The sequence below is a fragment of the Numida meleagris genome, chromosome 3 (assembly GCF_002078875.1).
Source record: "Numida meleagris isolate 19003 breed g44 Domestic line chromosome 3, NumMel1.0, whole genome shotgun sequence".
Taxonomy (NCBI): Eukaryota; Metazoa; Chordata; class Aves; order Galliformes; family Numididae; genus Numida; species Numida meleagris.
The window spans coordinates 66,197,242-66,215,566 of record NC_034411.1 but is presented as its reverse complement, the minus strand read 5'-3'; the positions used below and the strand labels follow the sequence as shown (position 1 = coordinate 66,215,566).

At 41.4% G+C, this 18,325-nt stretch overlaps 1 protein-coding gene across 1 annotated transcript; it reads left to right on the top strand.

Moving 5' to 3' along the window:
• Positions 179–17,230, top strand: AMD1 (adenosylmethionine decarboxylase 1). The gene is made up of 9 exons (XM_021389712.1): positions 179–644; positions 9,987–10,073; positions 11,522–11,648; positions 12,115–12,217; positions 13,009–13,051; positions 13,143–13,287; positions 14,251–14,343; positions 14,426–14,581; positions 15,093–17,230. The coding sequence occupies exons 1-9, from the start codon at positions 514–516 to the stop codon at positions 15,231–15,233; spliced, it is 1,026 nt and encodes a 341-aa protein (XP_021245387.1). The 5' UTR covers positions 179–513; the 3' UTR covers positions 15,234–17,230.

Genomic DNA, 18,325 nt, shown 5'->3' with positions numbered 1-18,325 from the left:
GGGTGGGGCAGAGAACCGGCATAGCCCTTGACGGGCGTTCCTTCCGCCCTATCAGAAGCGAGGGAGGGCGGGCCCGAGCGGCGGCCGGCCAATGGCAGGCGCGCAGCCGCGCGGGGTGCCCCCGCGATCCGGCGAGTTATAAAGGCGGCGGAGTGCGCACAGCCCCTCGCTTACACAGTATGGCCGGCGACATTAGCTAGCGCTCGCTCACCGCTCTTCTCTGTAACAGGGGAACACGGACTACAAGGAACCGCACCGCCCGCCCGCCCGCTCGGACTGTAACCCTCTCACACACACTCACGCCGCGCTCGCCGCCGCGCATTCAAGGTGGCTTAAAAAAAATCCTTTTTTTTCTTTTTTTTCTTTTTTTCTAAATTAATATTGAAGAAAAAGAAAAAAAGCCACAACAGCCCCAGAAGGTGAAGCCCGCCCGGGACGGAGCGGGAAGCCGGGGGCGGCGGTGGTGGAGTCGCCGTTAATTTCTGTGGTTGTTGGTTGCCGAGTTGTCTCACCATGAAGGAGAACGGTGCACACTTCTTCGAAGGGACCGAGAAGCTGCTGGAGGTGTGGTTCGCCCGGCAGCAGCCCGCGCCGCAGGAGCCGCACCAGAGCAAGGGGTCCGGCGACCTCCGCACCATACCCAGGTCCGGGAGAGGAGGCGGGAGGGAGCGGCGAGAACCGCCGTAACGGCCGCGGGAGGGAGGGAGCGAGGGGAGGAGGGCAGCGGCCGGCGCGCACGCGGCCCGGGCGTGGTGTCGGCGGCAGCGCCGCGGGTAATGGCCGTGCGCGGGCGGGCGGCCGTTGGTTCCGGGCTGCCGCGAGCGGGAGCCGTTGGTGGCGACGGCGGCGCGCGCGCCCTGAGGGCGGCGGGCCTCGCGCTCCCGTCCTTCTGACAGCGCGGGGCGCTGCCGGCGACGTGGGGCTGCGGGCTGCGCGGAGGTGGGCCGGGGAAGGCCGCCCGCGGGGACGGGGCTCCCGCTGCCGTGCGGGAGGTGGGTCCCTCCGGCGGCCCCGTGGCGCGGTAGGCACGGAGGGAGGCGGGCGGGCGGGGGGGGGGCTCCTCCCGCAGAAGTGTGGCCGGAGCCACGGCTTACACGTGAGTTTCTTGGCGCTGCTCCCAGGCGCGCTGCCTCTCTTTTTTTTTCTCTCCCCCATTGACAAGTTCAAGCCAATGAGAACTGGGCGCCGCGCAGGGGTGGGCCCCTGCCTGTCACCCAATGGGTATCTGAAGAATGTGCGCTTCTTTCACTGCCACCCAGCGAGGCAGGAAGAAAGGCCCAGGCCCGCACGGCTTCGGCTGCACACGTGTTCCCAAGTCGGCCGCGGGGGCAGGCGACAGCTTTTCTCCCGCTGTGGCGGAGCTGTGCCCTCGTTAATGCCGCGTCTGATGGTCACGGGACGCCTAGTGGAAACCCCATCGGGCAGGGCGGGCGTGAGATGGTTGTGCTGCAGCTCTGCGGTACAGTACTTTATAGGGGGGAGCTGCCCGGGTAGACTGGGATGCCTGTCCCTTTTATAAGAGGTCTAACTGTATAGCTGCTGAGTATTATACTGTGGCGCAAACACCCGGCAAGTGTCAGAAAATGGTTGCAGCAAGCTTGAAATGAAAGCAAAATCTGCTTACGTGCCCTAGAATAGACCCAGAACCATGTGCAAGTTTGCAGGGAGACCAAGGTTTGCAAGCAGATGTAATGGATTCACATAGTTGAAAATGCTATTTTGTCTTTGGCTTGCAAAGCAATTGGGAAGGCTCACTTCTTTTAGGTCATTATAGTCTGGTAAACTGAACACATAGGTTGGGATGGCACCTGGAGGATCTGGTGTTTGTAGTATATCCAGATCTGCTTGTGTGTATTGCTGTTAGCCAGTGGTCTTTGGTCAGGGAGCTCATCGTGTTGTGACGTGTTGAATGTATGGGATATGGTAATGAAAGCAGCATCTTCATTCAAAGGTGCATACTCAGCTTGTGCTGTTTGTCTTTTCCTTTGTTTCAGCATTTCTCAGCAAATTTCCTATGTAAATGTATTAGTAGGGTTAGCTATCCAAAGGTCTGAATTGCTGGTGAGCAGATAACAGCCTCTCCTAAAATAATGGGCATCCCATGTGTGTGCACGTGTGTCTATGTCACTAGCTCACAGCTACCAGAAGCTTCGTTTCTGCCATGACAGAAGCAGTGCAGTATAGATGTTTGCTTCTGGCCTGGTGCTCTGAGGCAGTTTGCTCACGTAACTCAGATATAAGATCTTTTCTGAATAACGTGCTTAATGTGGAAATGATAAGATGTGCTTATACGTTCTTTATTACTTAAGTGGTGTAGCAAATATAAGGTTTGAACTTCTGTAGCTAATGTCCAGGCAACCTGGAAGAGCAAATTCTAGCTGAAATTTTTACAGATGATCTTAAATGCTATGTAGATGCTCCAGGGTTCCTGCTATGTTTTATTCCTTAAATGTGAAAGCTTCCAAAAATTTGATTTAGCTTTCCAATGCTGATATCGGAACATACAGATCTTCTAGTTTAGAGATGGCATTCTGCAAATGCTTTCCTCATTGACATATTTGTGATCTGAAGCTTGCATCTACAAACCAGCAAACTTGGTTTTTAAAGCTGCTTAATACAACTTAATGGAATGGAAGGCAAGTATGTGGGCAGCTCCTTCACAGTGTTTAGATATGGCCATAAAATTTTAATAGGGTAGATACAAACTGTTAACTATTGAACATGTGGCCTTTAACACAGTTTCAGAACTGGGAGGGAGCTTTGAAGGCATTTGTGTTAATTGGCTCTTAATACAGGATGCTGATTGAAGCTGTCTACCTTTTTTGGTAGGAAGGTATGACATACCTGAGATGCGCTGTTAGCCAGCGTTTAGGATAATGATCAGTGACACTGTTACTAGCATGAAACAAAGTTTTATAAACAATCTTCTTGAGAAATGTTAGACCTAAATTATTTTCATACAGCTGATAGATGTAAATGAGAAAATTCCAAATGCAATGTATCCCACTACGCTAATTCCGTGAAGGCAACTGAATAAGCTAGTTTGAACAGAGTTTGAAATCAAAGCTGAAACTGTAGAACAATAGCTAAATTAGAATCAAGTTGCAAACCAGTTGAGCTTGCCTTTTGTATTGTACCTGCTTAGTAGCAAAATGCCAGCTATTCATCTACTGAATGACTAAGCTGGTGTTCAAAGCCAAAAATTTCCATGTTGTGTGCTCTTGCTAGGGATGAGATATTTTGAAGTCTTTGGATATTACCGGCTGCTAAGGAAAAAGTTCAAGAACTGGTTAATGAAGAAGTTTTGATATTTTTTTCTCATTTGGGCAAGACTGCTTTTGAGAGAATAATTTGTATGGATGTGAAGTTTTATTTTAATACCTTCAGTTAAAGTCCCAACTGAAAACTAGAAGAAAATGAATTAACGTGGGCTTTAATTTGCTGAGGTGCGGGGGCTTTTTCTTCGTCCGCTGATCAGTTCTGCAAAAAGATCCTGTAGTTGAAATAACGACAAGCATCTGGAGATGCCTACCCCACTCATACTGAAAAGTGGAATGAAGTTAACGTTTTTGTGGCTTTAGTCATTTGCGTTAACTTGGTGCTTAACTTGTTCTCACTGTGCTATGTAAAGCACGTTTGTTAAAAATAGTCTTTAAGTATAAAAATGAGGTTTTGCTGAAAACATGATGACCATGCTGTGAGTGGAATTCTGTGGTGACTGAGTAGTGTTTTCACTGTCCCCACAGCAAAGAAAGCAGCTTATGCCTTCAGATGAGAGTGCAGCTAAGCGTTTCCCATCTCAGGGCTTACTGTGGTCTTGAATGCGCAGAAGTTTGAAGCCATAGGCTAAGGGTTCTAGTATTTAGGAGTCCATTTCTCAAGCGTTCAAAATTGAAATGATACTTATTAATGAACATTTAATTTAGTTATTTGCTTATATTTGGACGCAAGATAAACTGGAGAAAGAGCTGTGCAGTAATGAGCAATGTGGAGTGACACCGATACCATGAAATTCTCAGCCTATACCAGATGAGAGCTGCTTAGCAACAGCAAAGGCAAGCATCTGATACAAAGTCCTGTAAACACTTGCTTTGTACTACACTCGGTAGCCTGAGTCAACTCCCACGGTCCTGCAGAGCATGGTAGTGTTATTGCATGTTCCTTGAAACGGCGAAGGCGTGGGGAGGCTGGGCTGCGAGCCTCTTCTGCTCTTACTCCTGGGAGACTGAATAGAAGTGTAGCACTACTGCCTGTGGCACCTGACATGGGCAGCAGCAGGGGTGGCAGGGTCGTACAGGGAGGCAGGGTTCTGCCTCTGCTCTTAGAGCTTATTTCATGTGGATGTAAAAGATAATCTGGAGAACTTTATGAATTCAGTATTCCCCTTTTGCAGACAAGTTCAAAATGGCAGATAAAATGCTTGTAGCTCTCAGTTAAAGAATAGCTTCACACAAAGGAAACAAGCCAATCCCTTTTATGCTCACTGCTACTGACTGTGATACTGCTTGCAGAAGGTTAAGACTTCCATTGAAGGCTGTTTTGATATTTTGTTCTACCTTACTGCTGAAACTTCAGGATTTGGTTAGTTACTTCCTGTCATAAACCACTTTATAAACCTCTTTAAACTTGTGGCTACTGGTATATTCTTAAAATGGCTTTCCTAATGGCTGTTTATTCAGCCAGAGCAGGAAGGCTTGATGCTTATGGCAGACACCGTGTGTTCCTTCTGGAGAAGGTTAGATTCAAACTTGCCTTAAATGTTGCATGCAAGACTTCTGCTGAAGTCCTACCTAATGTGGCTACCAGGGCTTATGCTTCCTGAAACATCTTGGGTGTCAGGTATGTGTTATCCTTTGTAACAGACAAAGGAATGCCCCTCAAATATCCCTGGAGGTAAAGTACAGAGTCAGCATTCCTTGTTTACTGCTGTAGCAACAACAATAAAGGACCTGTGACAGTAGCAATAGACAGCCTTTAAAACAGTATCCATGGCCTTTTTTGTGCCCTTGCTGAAATATCTTGGAGTCCTTTGGGAATTACCTTTAGTAGTTGGCTCAGGATCTTCTAGCTAAAAGTGTCTGGTGGAATTTCGTGTGATGTGGGTATGTCTTCCCATTCACGTGCTTGCCTTTCGCTCAAGATTATGTGCATGTCCTTGGAAAGGTTTTAGGCTTAAGATAAGGGAAATGTACAGTTTTTTCTGTGTATCTATTTTCAAAGCCATGTAGAGGGTGTGTGGGCTTTGTGTGCTCTGCAGATATTGCAGAAGTAAAATTATCATGTCGCAAGTGCCTTGTGTATACATGATTCAAGGAAATCTATATTCAATAGTAATTTGTAAACTAAATTATAATTTTAATAGGAAATAATTCACATGCATCTGTCGTTCTGTGGGGGGAAAAAACACGAGCTGCAAAGAGATGCTGTAAGGACATTGTGACTTGAGTAGTTGGCATTTACTGCTTCTACCTCTTTCAGAAAAATTGAAACTAATGTTGCAGCTCTGACACCTGTATTCACTCAGCTTCTGTTCTCCTTGCCTATAGTTGTGCATAGGTGGTTTACACTGGGCATTACGTGTACCCGTGGCCTGGATCAGGGTACTGCCTGCTGGACTGTAGCCTGTTAATGGGATAAATATTTAGGAGGTAACAGCTGGAGGGAATGAAAGGTATTACTCTGTAGCTCAGTACTTTTTTAAACAAGGTATTAACAGTCAAGTACAAGGTAAAATTGGTTATTGCTTTGGTTGCTATGGACTTGTCAGTTGTCTTATTTTAATGAATAGCTATGCGAGAGTGTATATACAGCTGAAGCTGTAGTTTTGTAGACCTTTTCCTAAGAATTCCTGCCCTGCTGCAGAACAACTTTCTCCCAGTGCTATCTGGGCTCCATGAGAAAGATGCTGGAAGGGTTGAGAAGGAAGTATGTTTGTGGAGGCTGCTGTTTCCAGGAACAAGCTCTTTACAGAGTTCTAGATGTCCTAAATCACTATTACTCCCTTCCTTGTTGGCCTGAAACAGTTCGCTGATAGGGTAGGGTGCTAAGCTTTGCAACACAGATGTACCAGTAGATAGCTAAAATGTATTATTTTTCTTTTTGATATGTTCTGATAGTCAAGTAAAGAACAGGCAGCCTTCTGTCATTAAACAACTATCAGTGCTTAACACTTCAGTTCATGTGTTCATTTCATTTGGTATTCTCTGGGCATGTGCAGCCATTTAAGATGCACGTTGCTTGCCTATTGGAGAAGCTTTTGACCTTCAGTGGATGTCAGCTATTTGATATTTAAGAAACAGGATTTTATCACTTTGGAATGGGTAATACTAACTTTTCGTAACAATGAGTTGTTGGTCTCAGATAATTTTGTCACTTTAGAGTTTCAGTGGATGCAAGCCTGCTACAGAAATCACTTGGCTACCAGTGATACTCAAGTATCATTTTCTAATATGCTTAGCTTTGTTAGGGGGAGGTCGGCACCAGAGTGTCTGGGGTTGCCCTGATGGCTGTCTGTGAGAAATGTAGGAAATGGTAATGCAGTCCTCATTTCCCCTTGAAGGGGGAATTTAGAGGAGCAGAAGCCCGTGGTGGCATTTCATTGAAAATTAGTCTTTCGGGTTCTTTTTCAGTTGGAGTTTTTGCTTCACAGTTAAGTTAGTTAATTATGAAATAGGATGTAATGTTCAAGTCTTTCACAGTTACTAACTTTAAGGTTTTTTGTTTGACAAGATAAAATGACATTAACTGTAATACATGTACTGATAATGTTGAAAGGCTATCTCTTAATTTTTGCTTCCATGGTAAGTGCATGGGGAAGACACTGTCTTTTAGCTGGAACTCTTGAATAATTTTGCAGATTAAAGGAAGAGTTAGACTTAGTAAACCTTGTCTATGTGGTACAAGGCAATCCCAAATGTTTTCTAGCTCTGCTTAAAACAATGAAAAACATCAAATAAAAAGGTCAGCTTGTTTAAGTAGATTATATAGAGATCAAACCCAGCATGTTAGTGGGGTGGCCTTTCTGTAGCTGCTTCCTGTGCTTAGCTTTAAAATGCAAGTAGATAAGGTGAATATCTCCATAAAAGTCCATGATGTGGCCAAGTCTCATCCTGGCTGCTGCAACCCTTTCGTAGTTATATGAATGTTTCTGGATCAAGGTTGACATCTTGTGTATTTCTTAATTTGTGGGCTTCTTCTTTCTCAGTGCTACCTTAATCAGAAAAAATAAAAAACACTCCATTAATTCCTGTAAAAGCCAAATGCACAAACACTTAGCATATGGTTAGCTGTGGTTTCTGTAGTTGGGGTAGTGAAGAGCTGAGCAAAGCTTTAATATCTTTTTAAATAAGATGTGCCACTGCAGTTTACACTGCAGTACCAAAATGCCAACTGTAGTACTAATGAACTTAAGCAGGGACTTTCTTTGCGTGGTTTGCTTTGGATTTAACACGCAACACTGTATTGGTGCTATATTGATCCCTCACTGTGCTCTGGAACATAAAAGTTGTTGTATCTTCCTCCACTAGCTTGACCGAAACTTAAATGAGCTATTTTCCTGAAATGGCCATTGCTGCAGTACGGTGATATTTAGAAAATTCTTACTTGGGTGCACAATGCTGAGATTTTGACCAGCTAAGAAGCCAGTGAAGCCACAGACTTATGCTTTGGCAGTGTCTGAGATAGTTTTAGGTCCATTAATCTCAGAAGTACAAAATCTTATCTGTCCTAGTGTACAAGTAGGATTACTGCAGCGTCAGGCAGTGTAAGGGATCAATGCCTCAGCTTTAACAAATGCTATGTTAGACACCTGAGTGGTGTTTAATCAGAGGCAGATAGAACAGCAGCACTCCTGCTGCTGTTCTGATTTGGAGTTATTCCACAGTAACAAATACAATTAACACATCTCTTAGTTCAGTTTACAAGAAGAGTACAGTAAGATGTTACAGGAAAGACACTAAAGCTGGCAAATGCATGCAGGCATGCTGTAGCTTCAAGATGACTAAATCCTGAAGTCCTCTTCTCACCAAAATAGCCTGGTTGTCCAGGACCGTATTAAAAAAGTTTGACACTGACAGTTTCACTCTTTGCACTTGCCAGGTTGCTCAAAGATGAGAAGAGACTGGTTGCATTTTCATACACACTTGAGTATCAGGAACACAGCCCATAGCATGGCACAGCATTTAATGTGTCAGTGCATTAAAAATGAGCTGATCAACTTGATCTGCAGATTTCAGCAGTCTGTGCTGTCATGTCTCCAGTTACTGAACAGTACTTCATCGAGGTTCACTAACTGGAATGGTAGGGGAAAATTCACTTTGAATATCTGGATCATTAAAAATTAGATTTCATAAAGTTGATCAGATGTGCACCTAATCATGAGGGATTTCAACATGAAGAGGATTCTTTTAAAGTCTCTTCTCACAGCTTCAGTGTCACCTAAAAGGAGGATACAGAATCCATAAGCTAATCATGTTCTGGTTGACTTGTGTATAAATACACTGGCTTAGTGCAGTGCAGACTGTAAAAGGGGAACAAAATCCTCAAGCAGTGAAGGTGCAGAATTCAGTTTAGGAGGCATCCTAAACTGGAGAGAAATGAGAGGCATTTATTTTCTGGGGTGCGTAGGAAGCAAAGAGCATCTGGACTACAGCTGGGAGATAGGAGAACCTAAAACTTCGGCTTTGCATTGAGGTTTCACTCCAGCAAATGACTGCTTTTTTTTTTTACGGAAGGGAAAGACTGGGAGCTGCTGGAACAACCCTGCGGCTAGAATTAACAGTGAGTGCTTTGTCCTTGAAGTACAGCTATCAAGCTTTTGCAATGCCAAAGGGAAAGAAGGTCTGACCCCTGAGGATTAGTCTGACAGCTACAGGGACAGCTGAGCTCATCTAGGAGGTTGCGTGGTGACTGGAAGAAATACGTTTCCTTCAGTCTCCCAGCTGTGAAGAGTTATCTACCCTATACCAGCTGGTAAAAGGGCCTTAGTTCTCATAGTTGTTTCAGTTCTATAACCTGGTGGGTAGCTTGCTTATGTGCTGGGTTAGTGAATTCCTTGGCTCATAACAGGTCTGAACAGGAGCCAGCACAAACCCACAGTTGGAATACGCTGTGGGAAGGGAGAAATGGGAAGCTGACTGTCTTGTGATTTTGCGACCTTGTGAAGTTATCTGTTCAATAGCAAATTTTACTGCTGTATTGGATTCTGCTAATAGACACGAGACTGAAGTGACAACTAGAGTAGCCGAGGGTTTTTTTGCTAGTCTGTAACTTCTCATGAGTGCTTGAAAGTTTTTTTGCTTCATCTGAGCCTTTTGATTTTCAGCTTGTTAGTACAATTTCTCTCAGAATGAGTAATGGCAGTCAAGAATTGAAATGCTAGATATGTACTGTCATAGTGAAATCTAGCAGATGTTGAATCTACCCCATCTTCTAGAAGTAGAAGGAATTCTGTTATCCAGATCGATCAAATTGGAATTCAGGTCATTAAGATGTATTAATTGTTAGGGCTGATTTTCATTTAAATTATGAACTTGATTCCAAGTTGAACAAATGTAACCTCTTAATGATAATGTGCTGTTGTATTACTCTGGCTACCAGTAGCTCCTGGAATGAATGTATGTGGAGATTCAACTTCAAGCATATGTTGTTATAATAGTGAATTTTCTCCTTTTCCTACGTGGCGGATGTGATGTTTATCCTGACCTGCGTTGTTAGAAGCTTGGCGCTGTTGTTTGACAGTTATCTGCTGCATGAGCGTGATGCTAATGGTTCCTGTGGAAAACTCAAATATTTTGCCATTGAGAGCTAAGAATTGAATAGCACTTCTGTTGTGGTACACAGTTCCTACATGAAGAGTTGCTGGATCTGAGAGCATGAAAGGCGGCAATGACAGTGACAATCCTTTTTGTTATGATACTTTTTTTTTATCCAGTGTTCCAAAAAGCTTCAGTTTAACCTGTTTTGACTCTGCTGTAATTTCCTTACAGGATTGAGTGGGACAAACTTCTGGAGAATGTGCATTGTTTGATCATAAGTGTGACAAAAACTGACAAGCAGGAAGCTTATGTACTCAGGTAAGCCTATTATGGCTGCTGATTAAAGAGCCCAATAGGTAAAAATGTTAAAGCTGTTGTATGGGAAATGATGTTTGGCTGATAATCCAATCGTGGGTTAAGATCCTGTCATTAACAGCTACGACTTGCAAGGGCCTGCTCATCATAGTACTACCATGCTGCTGTTCAGTAGCAGGAGTGTTTTCATAATTATTAGTGTTTTGAGTTTTTACTTGCTGTGGCATTTCTGCACCTGATCATTGAATTTTTGTCCTTGGATAAATAAGTTTCCTCCAATTACAAACTTATTCCAATTTTAGGAACACTTCAGCAGAACAGCACATAGTTTTTGCTGATCTAAAACTAATATTTCTATCAATAAATTGGCTTTAAAGCCAGATAATGCATTGCCTTAAAGGATACTTGTAAAAATGTACCTTTCCTGAAATCTTGGGATTTTGGTCTTGCACAGCAGTTGGTCTTTTGCCATATGTTCTTCATCTTGAAAATACTTTCATGGTTTTTTTCTATATGAACTTTACAGACACATAGACATTCTCTGCTTTACTTCAGGTTACAAAACCTGATGCTTTTGTAGTCTGAAAGGCTGTCTGGAAGGAAAGGTTGAGTTAAGAGCAAACTAGTCAAAAACAGTGCTGAAGTCTTCTTTCTGCAAGCTCCATATTTAAAATAAAATTCTAAAAAAAAACCCTACATCCTGGGTAAAATATAACCTATACTTTGTATTCTTAAACAGCGTTCCAAGCGGAGTTAAAGCTATTTAAGCTAGACTTTGTCCTATTGTTCAGTTATTTGATGAGAAACTACTTGCTATATACCTTAAGTGTTCTGGATGTAGTATCAATGCTAATCTCCAATTCAGTGGGCTTGTAGTTCTGTATCTGGCTTGAAGAAGTCAACAGTACGTAAACTTTATCTTCTGCATACGACGTATCATAGAGCTGTGGTTATACTCTGTGATTTCCTCTTTCTGTGGACAGGTGCTGATTTATCACTTTCTAGTAGTCAGATTTCTTAGAAGATGCAGCCAGACATAATATTAATTTCTGTAAGGATTTTGCTTTCTCTGGGCTAGCTTTCTTGATAGCTTTATTTCAGCTGAGGTCAGACTTTTAAAGTTTGACCCCATTCTGCAGCTGGATTAAGAAACTGCTTGCCTATTGTGTACCCGCTTCTCAGCACCTGTGTTTTTTGAGTAGACTGAGGACATGTAATGCATGTAGCTCTTTTCCTGCAGGGCGGTAGCTATATAATATCATGCAGCTAGGGCAGCAGCTAGCTCTCATACATTTGCTGAAGTCTGTTGATTTGATCAATTTGCCAAGCATGTTTATGTATTGTATACTGAATGTTCATTTGCAGTAGTGCGTATGGTTGGGATAAGAACCAAGATGTAACCCTTCTCTCCTGGTTTAAGGCTTAATGTATTTTTCTCATCACTTTTATAGTGAGAGTAGCATGTTTGTCTCCAAGAGACGTTTCATTTTGAAGACGTGTGGTACCACCCTCTTACTGCAAGCACTGGTTCCCCTGTTGGAGCTTGCTAGGGAGTACAGTGGGTTTGACTCAATTCAGGTAAGGTGCTAAAAATGCATCTCCCTTAAAATAGGCAACAAGCCTTTTATTAATATTTCATATTCATTTCTTTTTATTTTTTTATTTCAAATATTTCTTATTTGTTTGCTTCCTAGAATAGGTTATATGGCTGTTTGCTCTGCTATGGAATTTAGCCTTCTATTTGCCTCTTAAAGATCGCTACCTTATAAATGCTACTGTGCTGAGTTCAAGTTACTTAAAGGTGGAAAACTTCCATGCCTATGTTGTCAGTGCTGTAATAATTGATATTGTTTTTTTGTGGAAAACCAATTCAGGAGTAAGCTTTCTCATGTAGCTTACTAATAAGCATACAGCTAGCAGCATTTTTGATATGGAAAAGTCATGTCCTGTGAAAGCTTATATTAAATTTCCTAAATTGCTTCTAGGTTTTTAGGTTGTAGGCAGACATACTTGGTATATAACATACTTTCATTTTTTTTTTCAGAGCTTCTTTTATTCACGTAAGAATTTCATGAAGCCTTCCCACCAGGAGTACCCACACAGGAATTTCCAGGAAGAAGTGGAGTTTCTTAATGAAATTTTCCCAAGTAAGCATATGAAACTACAGCAAAGTTGCACGGCTTATGCAAGGTGTTGATATGAAGTGAGAAGCAACAAGTGGTATGATAATACATAGACTTGTGAAGCCATTTGTTTAGCTGACCTTGCAGTTCTGCAGCTGGCACAAGCTTCAACAGTATAAAAATAAAAAAGCTGTACATAATTTCCTGATACTCGCTTACCAAGATCAAACTTGAAATCTTCCAAGCTTGATAACATAGCACCTTCTCTTAACTGTGATATTCAGTAGAGTAGAAAGTCTGCAAAATCCAGCTCTCACAGACTCCAAAAGCATGACCACAAAGCTAGAGTAGTAATGTAACAACTAATACAGTGAAGAAAAACGTTCAGAAGAGTCACTGTACTGCACTAAAGATTTAATTCAAGCATTTTATTAAATAAAATCTAAAGCCTGGAACTTAGATTTTTAACTACTGGCAGAAAAGTGTTTTCTTGAGAGCATGGAAGCTGTAGTACTGAGTGTTTTGCAAATAGATATATAAGACTTCTGCATTTCTATATGTGTACAGTTAAAGCTATAATGTGAACTGCCTGCTAAGTAGGCTCCGATCTGGGGTGCTCAGACCACCCAAGGAAGCCTGTTTTTCTGGCTGTTGGCCTAATGCCTCTGAAGTTAAATGTCTGCTTATTTGATACAGATGTTAGCTGTATCAGTGAGTGTTTTGTGAGAGATACTACCCTTAAGATTTGCATCATTTCATATTTGTGTAAGCTATCAGCTGTGGTATTTTAACTGAGGACTTTTTGTCTTGACTAGATGGAGCAGCTTATTGCATGGGACGTATGAATTCTGATTGCTGGTATGTATTACAAGACTGAAATCTTTAGGGCTTACAGCTGAACTTGGTGCTGATAATACTTATGACATAAGTGATTTGTATCATACATTAGGTACCTGTACACCCTGGATTTCCCAGAGAGTCGGATATCCAATCAGCCTGATCAGACACTGGAAATTCTGATGAGTGAGCTTGACCCAGTAGTTATGGACCAGTTCTACATGAAAGATGGTGTTACTGCAAATGATGTCACTCGTGTATGTTTGCTTGAAGATTAAATACTTTGGGGGCGGTGGAAATTAGGCAATGCTTTACTTGTACTTATAAGTTTTATTTTGTGTTGGGGAAGGTCTTAAAAAATCAGGTGAACATTTTGGAGCTTTGTTGTGGTGGTCAAATGAGTTTAACTCTGTAATTTCTGTCCTCACTTAATCTATGGAAAAGAGCAATTTGCAGTGCTTTGGGTGACTGGGAGTTTTCTTGTCTGGAGGATGGGGAAATAGGCATAGAAGTGCAATTGAGTAGAATGGAGGTGAAAAGTAAGACTTAAACTGAAGATAATGAATAGCAAAGGAATCTAGCTATTAAAATTAAGGATAAATCACAAAGCCCTTTGGGTGGTTTAGAGTATAGTACTGGGGGAGAGGTTAAGGTCAAAGCATAACCTGATGGTTTTGCCTCCTTCCCTTGGTTTTTTTTCCAAATGAGTAACTCCTGTGACATGAACAAATTTCACTGATTAATTACACTGACTTCATCTGGTTTTCTGCTCTTAAGTTTTGATTGTAACTACTGTATTTACTACAGAAATTTGGCTGTGGCTCAATTACTGTGTGGAGAATCCCTTGGATTCTGCTTTATTCATGGAGTGGAAGGAAGTATGTTAGCACTCCAGAGTAAATGTATCCACAAACTGAAGGTATTTACTGGTTGACTAGGAGCTCCATTTTAGTTGCAGATGCACTTATGCACTGTAATTCTAAGTTGTTCCCTCTTGCTGCTATGCAGTTTGGTTCTGCAAGTGTTGAAATATGCAATAACTTGCATGCAGCACAGCACTCACCAGATAAGTGACAAGATGCAAAACAAGTTTATCTGCAGTGGTACATAATGTCAAACTGACCTGTTACTGGAAGAATCTGGATGTCCTGCTCCTAAATTGATATTCATTTTGAGTTAAACAAGCTTATGGAGATATGTAATTCTGACTTCTCTTTCAGATGAGTGGAATTCGTGACCTGATACCAGGTTCTGTTATTGATGCTACAATGTTCAATCCTTGTGGGTATTCAATGAATGGGATGAAATCGGATGTAAGTTTCTCACTTGCTTATCTTAATATAAATTTTCAGTTTCACTTATTTTGCGATAATAACTTTTTCTTTCTTTTTCCAGGGAACTTACTGGACTATTCACATCACTCCAGAACCAGAATTTTCTTACGTTAGTTTTGAAACAAACATAAGTCAGACTTCTTATGATGACCTGATTAGAAAAGTTGTAGAGGTTTTCAAGCCAGGAAAATTTGTGACAACCCTCTTTGTTAATCAGGTGAGTCCCTGTGCAGTAGCTTGTCAGCTCCTGAAATGCGTGTAGATACACAACACAATGCTGGAGATGTTTTTACTGGGGCACTAGTATTTCCTAGTTTGCCTCTACATTTGGATGGTAGTTTATTTAGAAAGTTGAAGTACTCTTCAGTATTCCTTTGGCATGCACTAAATCTAATCTCCAGAACGCTTACATTTTAAGACAAGGCAGTCAGATTTAGTATTCTGGAGACTTCATGTGGAGTTTTGTATAGGCATAACTTGCATTTTTCTGAATTTGGCTACCGCTTTCAGTTGTGGAGTGCTGATTGTGATGCTGCCAGTAAATGATTCGTGAGTGAGCAGTACCCTACATAAGGAGAGGAGTGGTTGCTTGGGTTTGAGACTTTGAGCAGCTGTCATACAAGAGTTTGAAGCATGTTAGATGTCACAAGAACTACTAAATACATATTGTGCCAGTTTGTCTCTTAATGCAAGTTTAAAAAAAGTAAACTTCACTTTTTGTCTTCTAGAGCTCTAAATGTCGCACAGTGTTTTCTTCTGCTCAGAAGATTGAAGGGTTTAAACGTCTTGATCACCAGATTGCTCAATTCAGTGATTACAATTTTGTTTTTACCAGTTTTACGAAGAATCGCCAGCAACAGCACAGTTGATTAAGAATGAAGAAAAAGCGCAAAAAGAGATCCCATAGAGAAGGTGGTGGTTGCTTTCTAGTTAATGATTCAGGGGGCCATGCTTTCCACTCCCACCACCTTGTAGCTGTGGAAAGCCCTAGGTGTAATCATAGTATAACCATTTTGAATTGTATGCATTATTATATCAAGGAGTTAGATATCTTGCATGAATGCTCTCTTCTGTGTTTAGGTACTCTATGCCACTCTTGCTGTGAAATTGAAGTGCATGTAGAAAAATCTTACTGTATGAAACTTAACAACACTTGTAAAAATGATTCAGGTAGAATTACACACAGCATAGTTTTTCTCCAGGTATCGCCAAAAATTTCCCACAGACAAGGCTTTCGTCCACATTAGGCTTCAGCCTCAACCTACTCACTGGGACAGTTCTTTGTTAAATTGTCATTGATTTTTCATCTATGTTGTGACTTCGGTCTAAAATGATTTTTGACAAACTTGTATGATTTCTAATGAAACTGATTCCTAAGTAACACTTCTGTGTTTGGGGAAAGTTCTTAAAAACAGTTACAACTTGTTTTGCTACTACAGGTGGTGGTTGATTTATTTTTACATCAGACTGACTTTTCATGCTTTAAGTTTATAGGAATCTGTTCAGCTATACTGTAGCACTGGGCTAATGCACTGGTCTTTCAACGTTAGACATCTGGGTACAGGTACTAATGCAGGTTGAACTTTGTCTTAGCTTAATGCTGGTATTTATCTGTCCACATCCCCAAGCTGTCACATTGCTACACAGTGGCAGAGTTTGAAAAAGGTCAGACTTGATGGGGGAGAGCTGAGTCAGGATCCAAGTGCTTTGGCATCGTTGTGTGACAGCTTTGCAAAGTGCAAGTTAATATTGGCACCAGACATCTTCTTTCCTAATCACCAGTTATGTCTAAGAAGCTGGTGCTCTTGAGCACTGGCAGGTAGACCTAGCAAAGGAGTGGGATTTGCCAGGCTGGTGTGTTGATTGGTTTGGGTTATTCTCAGTAAAACTTCTGACCTACCACTTCTAACTGTAAAGAGTGCTTCTACACTGGTCCAGTGTCACTTCATTTTATTGTTCCAAAAGCAAAGCTAACGCCTCTATCTTGTGACAGTCCTGTGACATTGTTGTGCATGTGACTTTTGTTGTATTTGAATGTTGTGACTTCATCTGTTTTTTCCTCCTGATTTCTATGGTGGTTCCTCTTACTGTGACTCGAGGGCATTCAGTGAAGGCATAAAACAAGAACTGTCTGGCACACCTGGACAGAAATGAAGTAGAACGCTATTCATAGAACATGAATAAGTGTGTAATTCAAAGTCACATTAATGGGTATTGACTAAAATGCAGACTTTAAAAAGCTGGCAGACTTTCAGCTATGTTTGCAAATACTAGGATCCTAACAGCTGTGAGACCAGTATGTTAATTAAGAAATTGAGTTTTTCTTTCCTCTTGTCCTTGCAATGTTTTGACTTTCTGGTTTGACTCAATGGTTTTTTGTTCCTTCCGTATTTATAAATGAAGCACTTTTTAAGTGCTTCTAAACTGAAGTCTGCTTGGTTAGAAATCAAGTGGTTGGAACACTCTGAATTTTTTATTTTAAGGGTATTGTTGATGTTCTTTACCAATGTTATCAAGTACACGCTGTAAATGGCACTAATGCTTCTTGGTGTTAATACTGAGGACCAATATTTCAGTGTTTTTTGTCCTTAAATGTTGTCCCAACTGATCTGACATCTGGCTTGAGGTCCTTTGAGTAGACTGAAGATCCCTTTTCAAGTAATACTGAAATACACATTTTATAAATAGAAGCGCAAGCCTCGGCTATAAAAGTGAAAGCTGTTGAATGGATTATTGAACTATCTGGGGTGATCAGGATGGGGGGAAGTATGGTGTTCATAATTTCTGTGGTGTTAGACTTTGATCATTTAAAAATATCTGTACCACAACTTAATGCTTCAATAAAAGTTTGCTTAAATTGTTTGTAGTGATGATCCAGCAGTTCTGCCCCATGTGCTCGCATGCTTTTTGGTACTAATTGGTTTAATTTTGAAATAGATTTATGTATTCCTTATCCTGAATTGACTTGACTAAATTCACTTCCCCTCTGTAGAGGACGCCTTTCAACTGTTCGTGTTGGTAGCTTAAAATGAGGTAGCATATCCAAAGAAGCCAAATGAAAGTGTTATGCTACTCTTGAGGCTAAAAATGCCTACATGAATACAAAAATTGGAGATTTATCATATCTGTATTTTTTCCTTGGCATTAAGTATTTGAAGTATTGCTCTGAATTAAGCCAGCTCTTGCTTCTGCTGGTTTTATTTAACAAACCTTGGCATGTATTTATTGTACTTAAGCTTAGACTGACTTTGAGAGTTCAAGGTGAAGCTTGCCTCTTAAGATGAAGTAGGCACATACTAATCCAGATAGCAAACTAGATGAGGAAACAAGTGGTTACCAGTCTTATTGCTAAGCAGATGCAACAAGCATCAGCGGAACTTCCGGATTCCATGTGAGCAGTTCTGTGGAAATAGCAGCTTTGCTTTCACCTCAGAGTTCCAGTAATGCTGATACCCATAGCAGTTGCCTTGGTAGAGGATACCTGTGTTAGTGGTGATGGCCTGAGAGCCTTTGAATTGTTCATGTCTGAATATAGGATTTGTATGTCACCCAGAACCTGTTCTGTCATGCCAGATTTCTCTCATTGTGCTTTGTGAATATGGAATGGTAACTTAAAGTTTTTTTGAGTGTTCAACACTGTTTAAAATGCATAACTAAGCCTCTTGAATTAAAAGAAGAAAATCCAGGTTACAGCATTAAGAGATTGTCTATTTTAGAGTAGTCAGCTCTGACAAATTAGTAGTAACTTACCTCTGAAGAACAGCTTTCCAGGCTGACCTTTACAAAACTAAACAACCATCTTAAGTAACTGGTGTTTCTCTGTTTTGGCTCATTTTACCTCAAGTTTCCAGGTATCTCGTGAAATTAGTCATCTTCACATTTTCTACCTCCAGATGGTTCTTCAAAAGCTCTTTTACAATAACCTCTCCCTGTAAATGGTGCTGGTAGCTGAGATCAGAGT

What these genes read in the sequence shown, in the direction of transcription:
- AMD1 (XM_021389712.1), top strand. Translation starts at nt 514, where the DNA reads ATGAAGGAGAACGGTGCACACTTCTTCGAAGGGACCGAGAAGCTGCTG. An exon ending in TCTTAATGAAATTTTCCCAA is followed by an intron (nt 12,218 to 13,008) that starts GTAAGCATATGA and finishes TGTCTTGACTAG; the next exon opens with ATGGAGCAGCTTATTGCATG. An exon ending in CGTATGAATTCTGATTGCTG is followed by an intron (nt 13,052 to 13,142) that starts GTATGTATTACA and finishes ATCATACATTAG; the next exon opens with GTACCTGTACACCCTGGATT.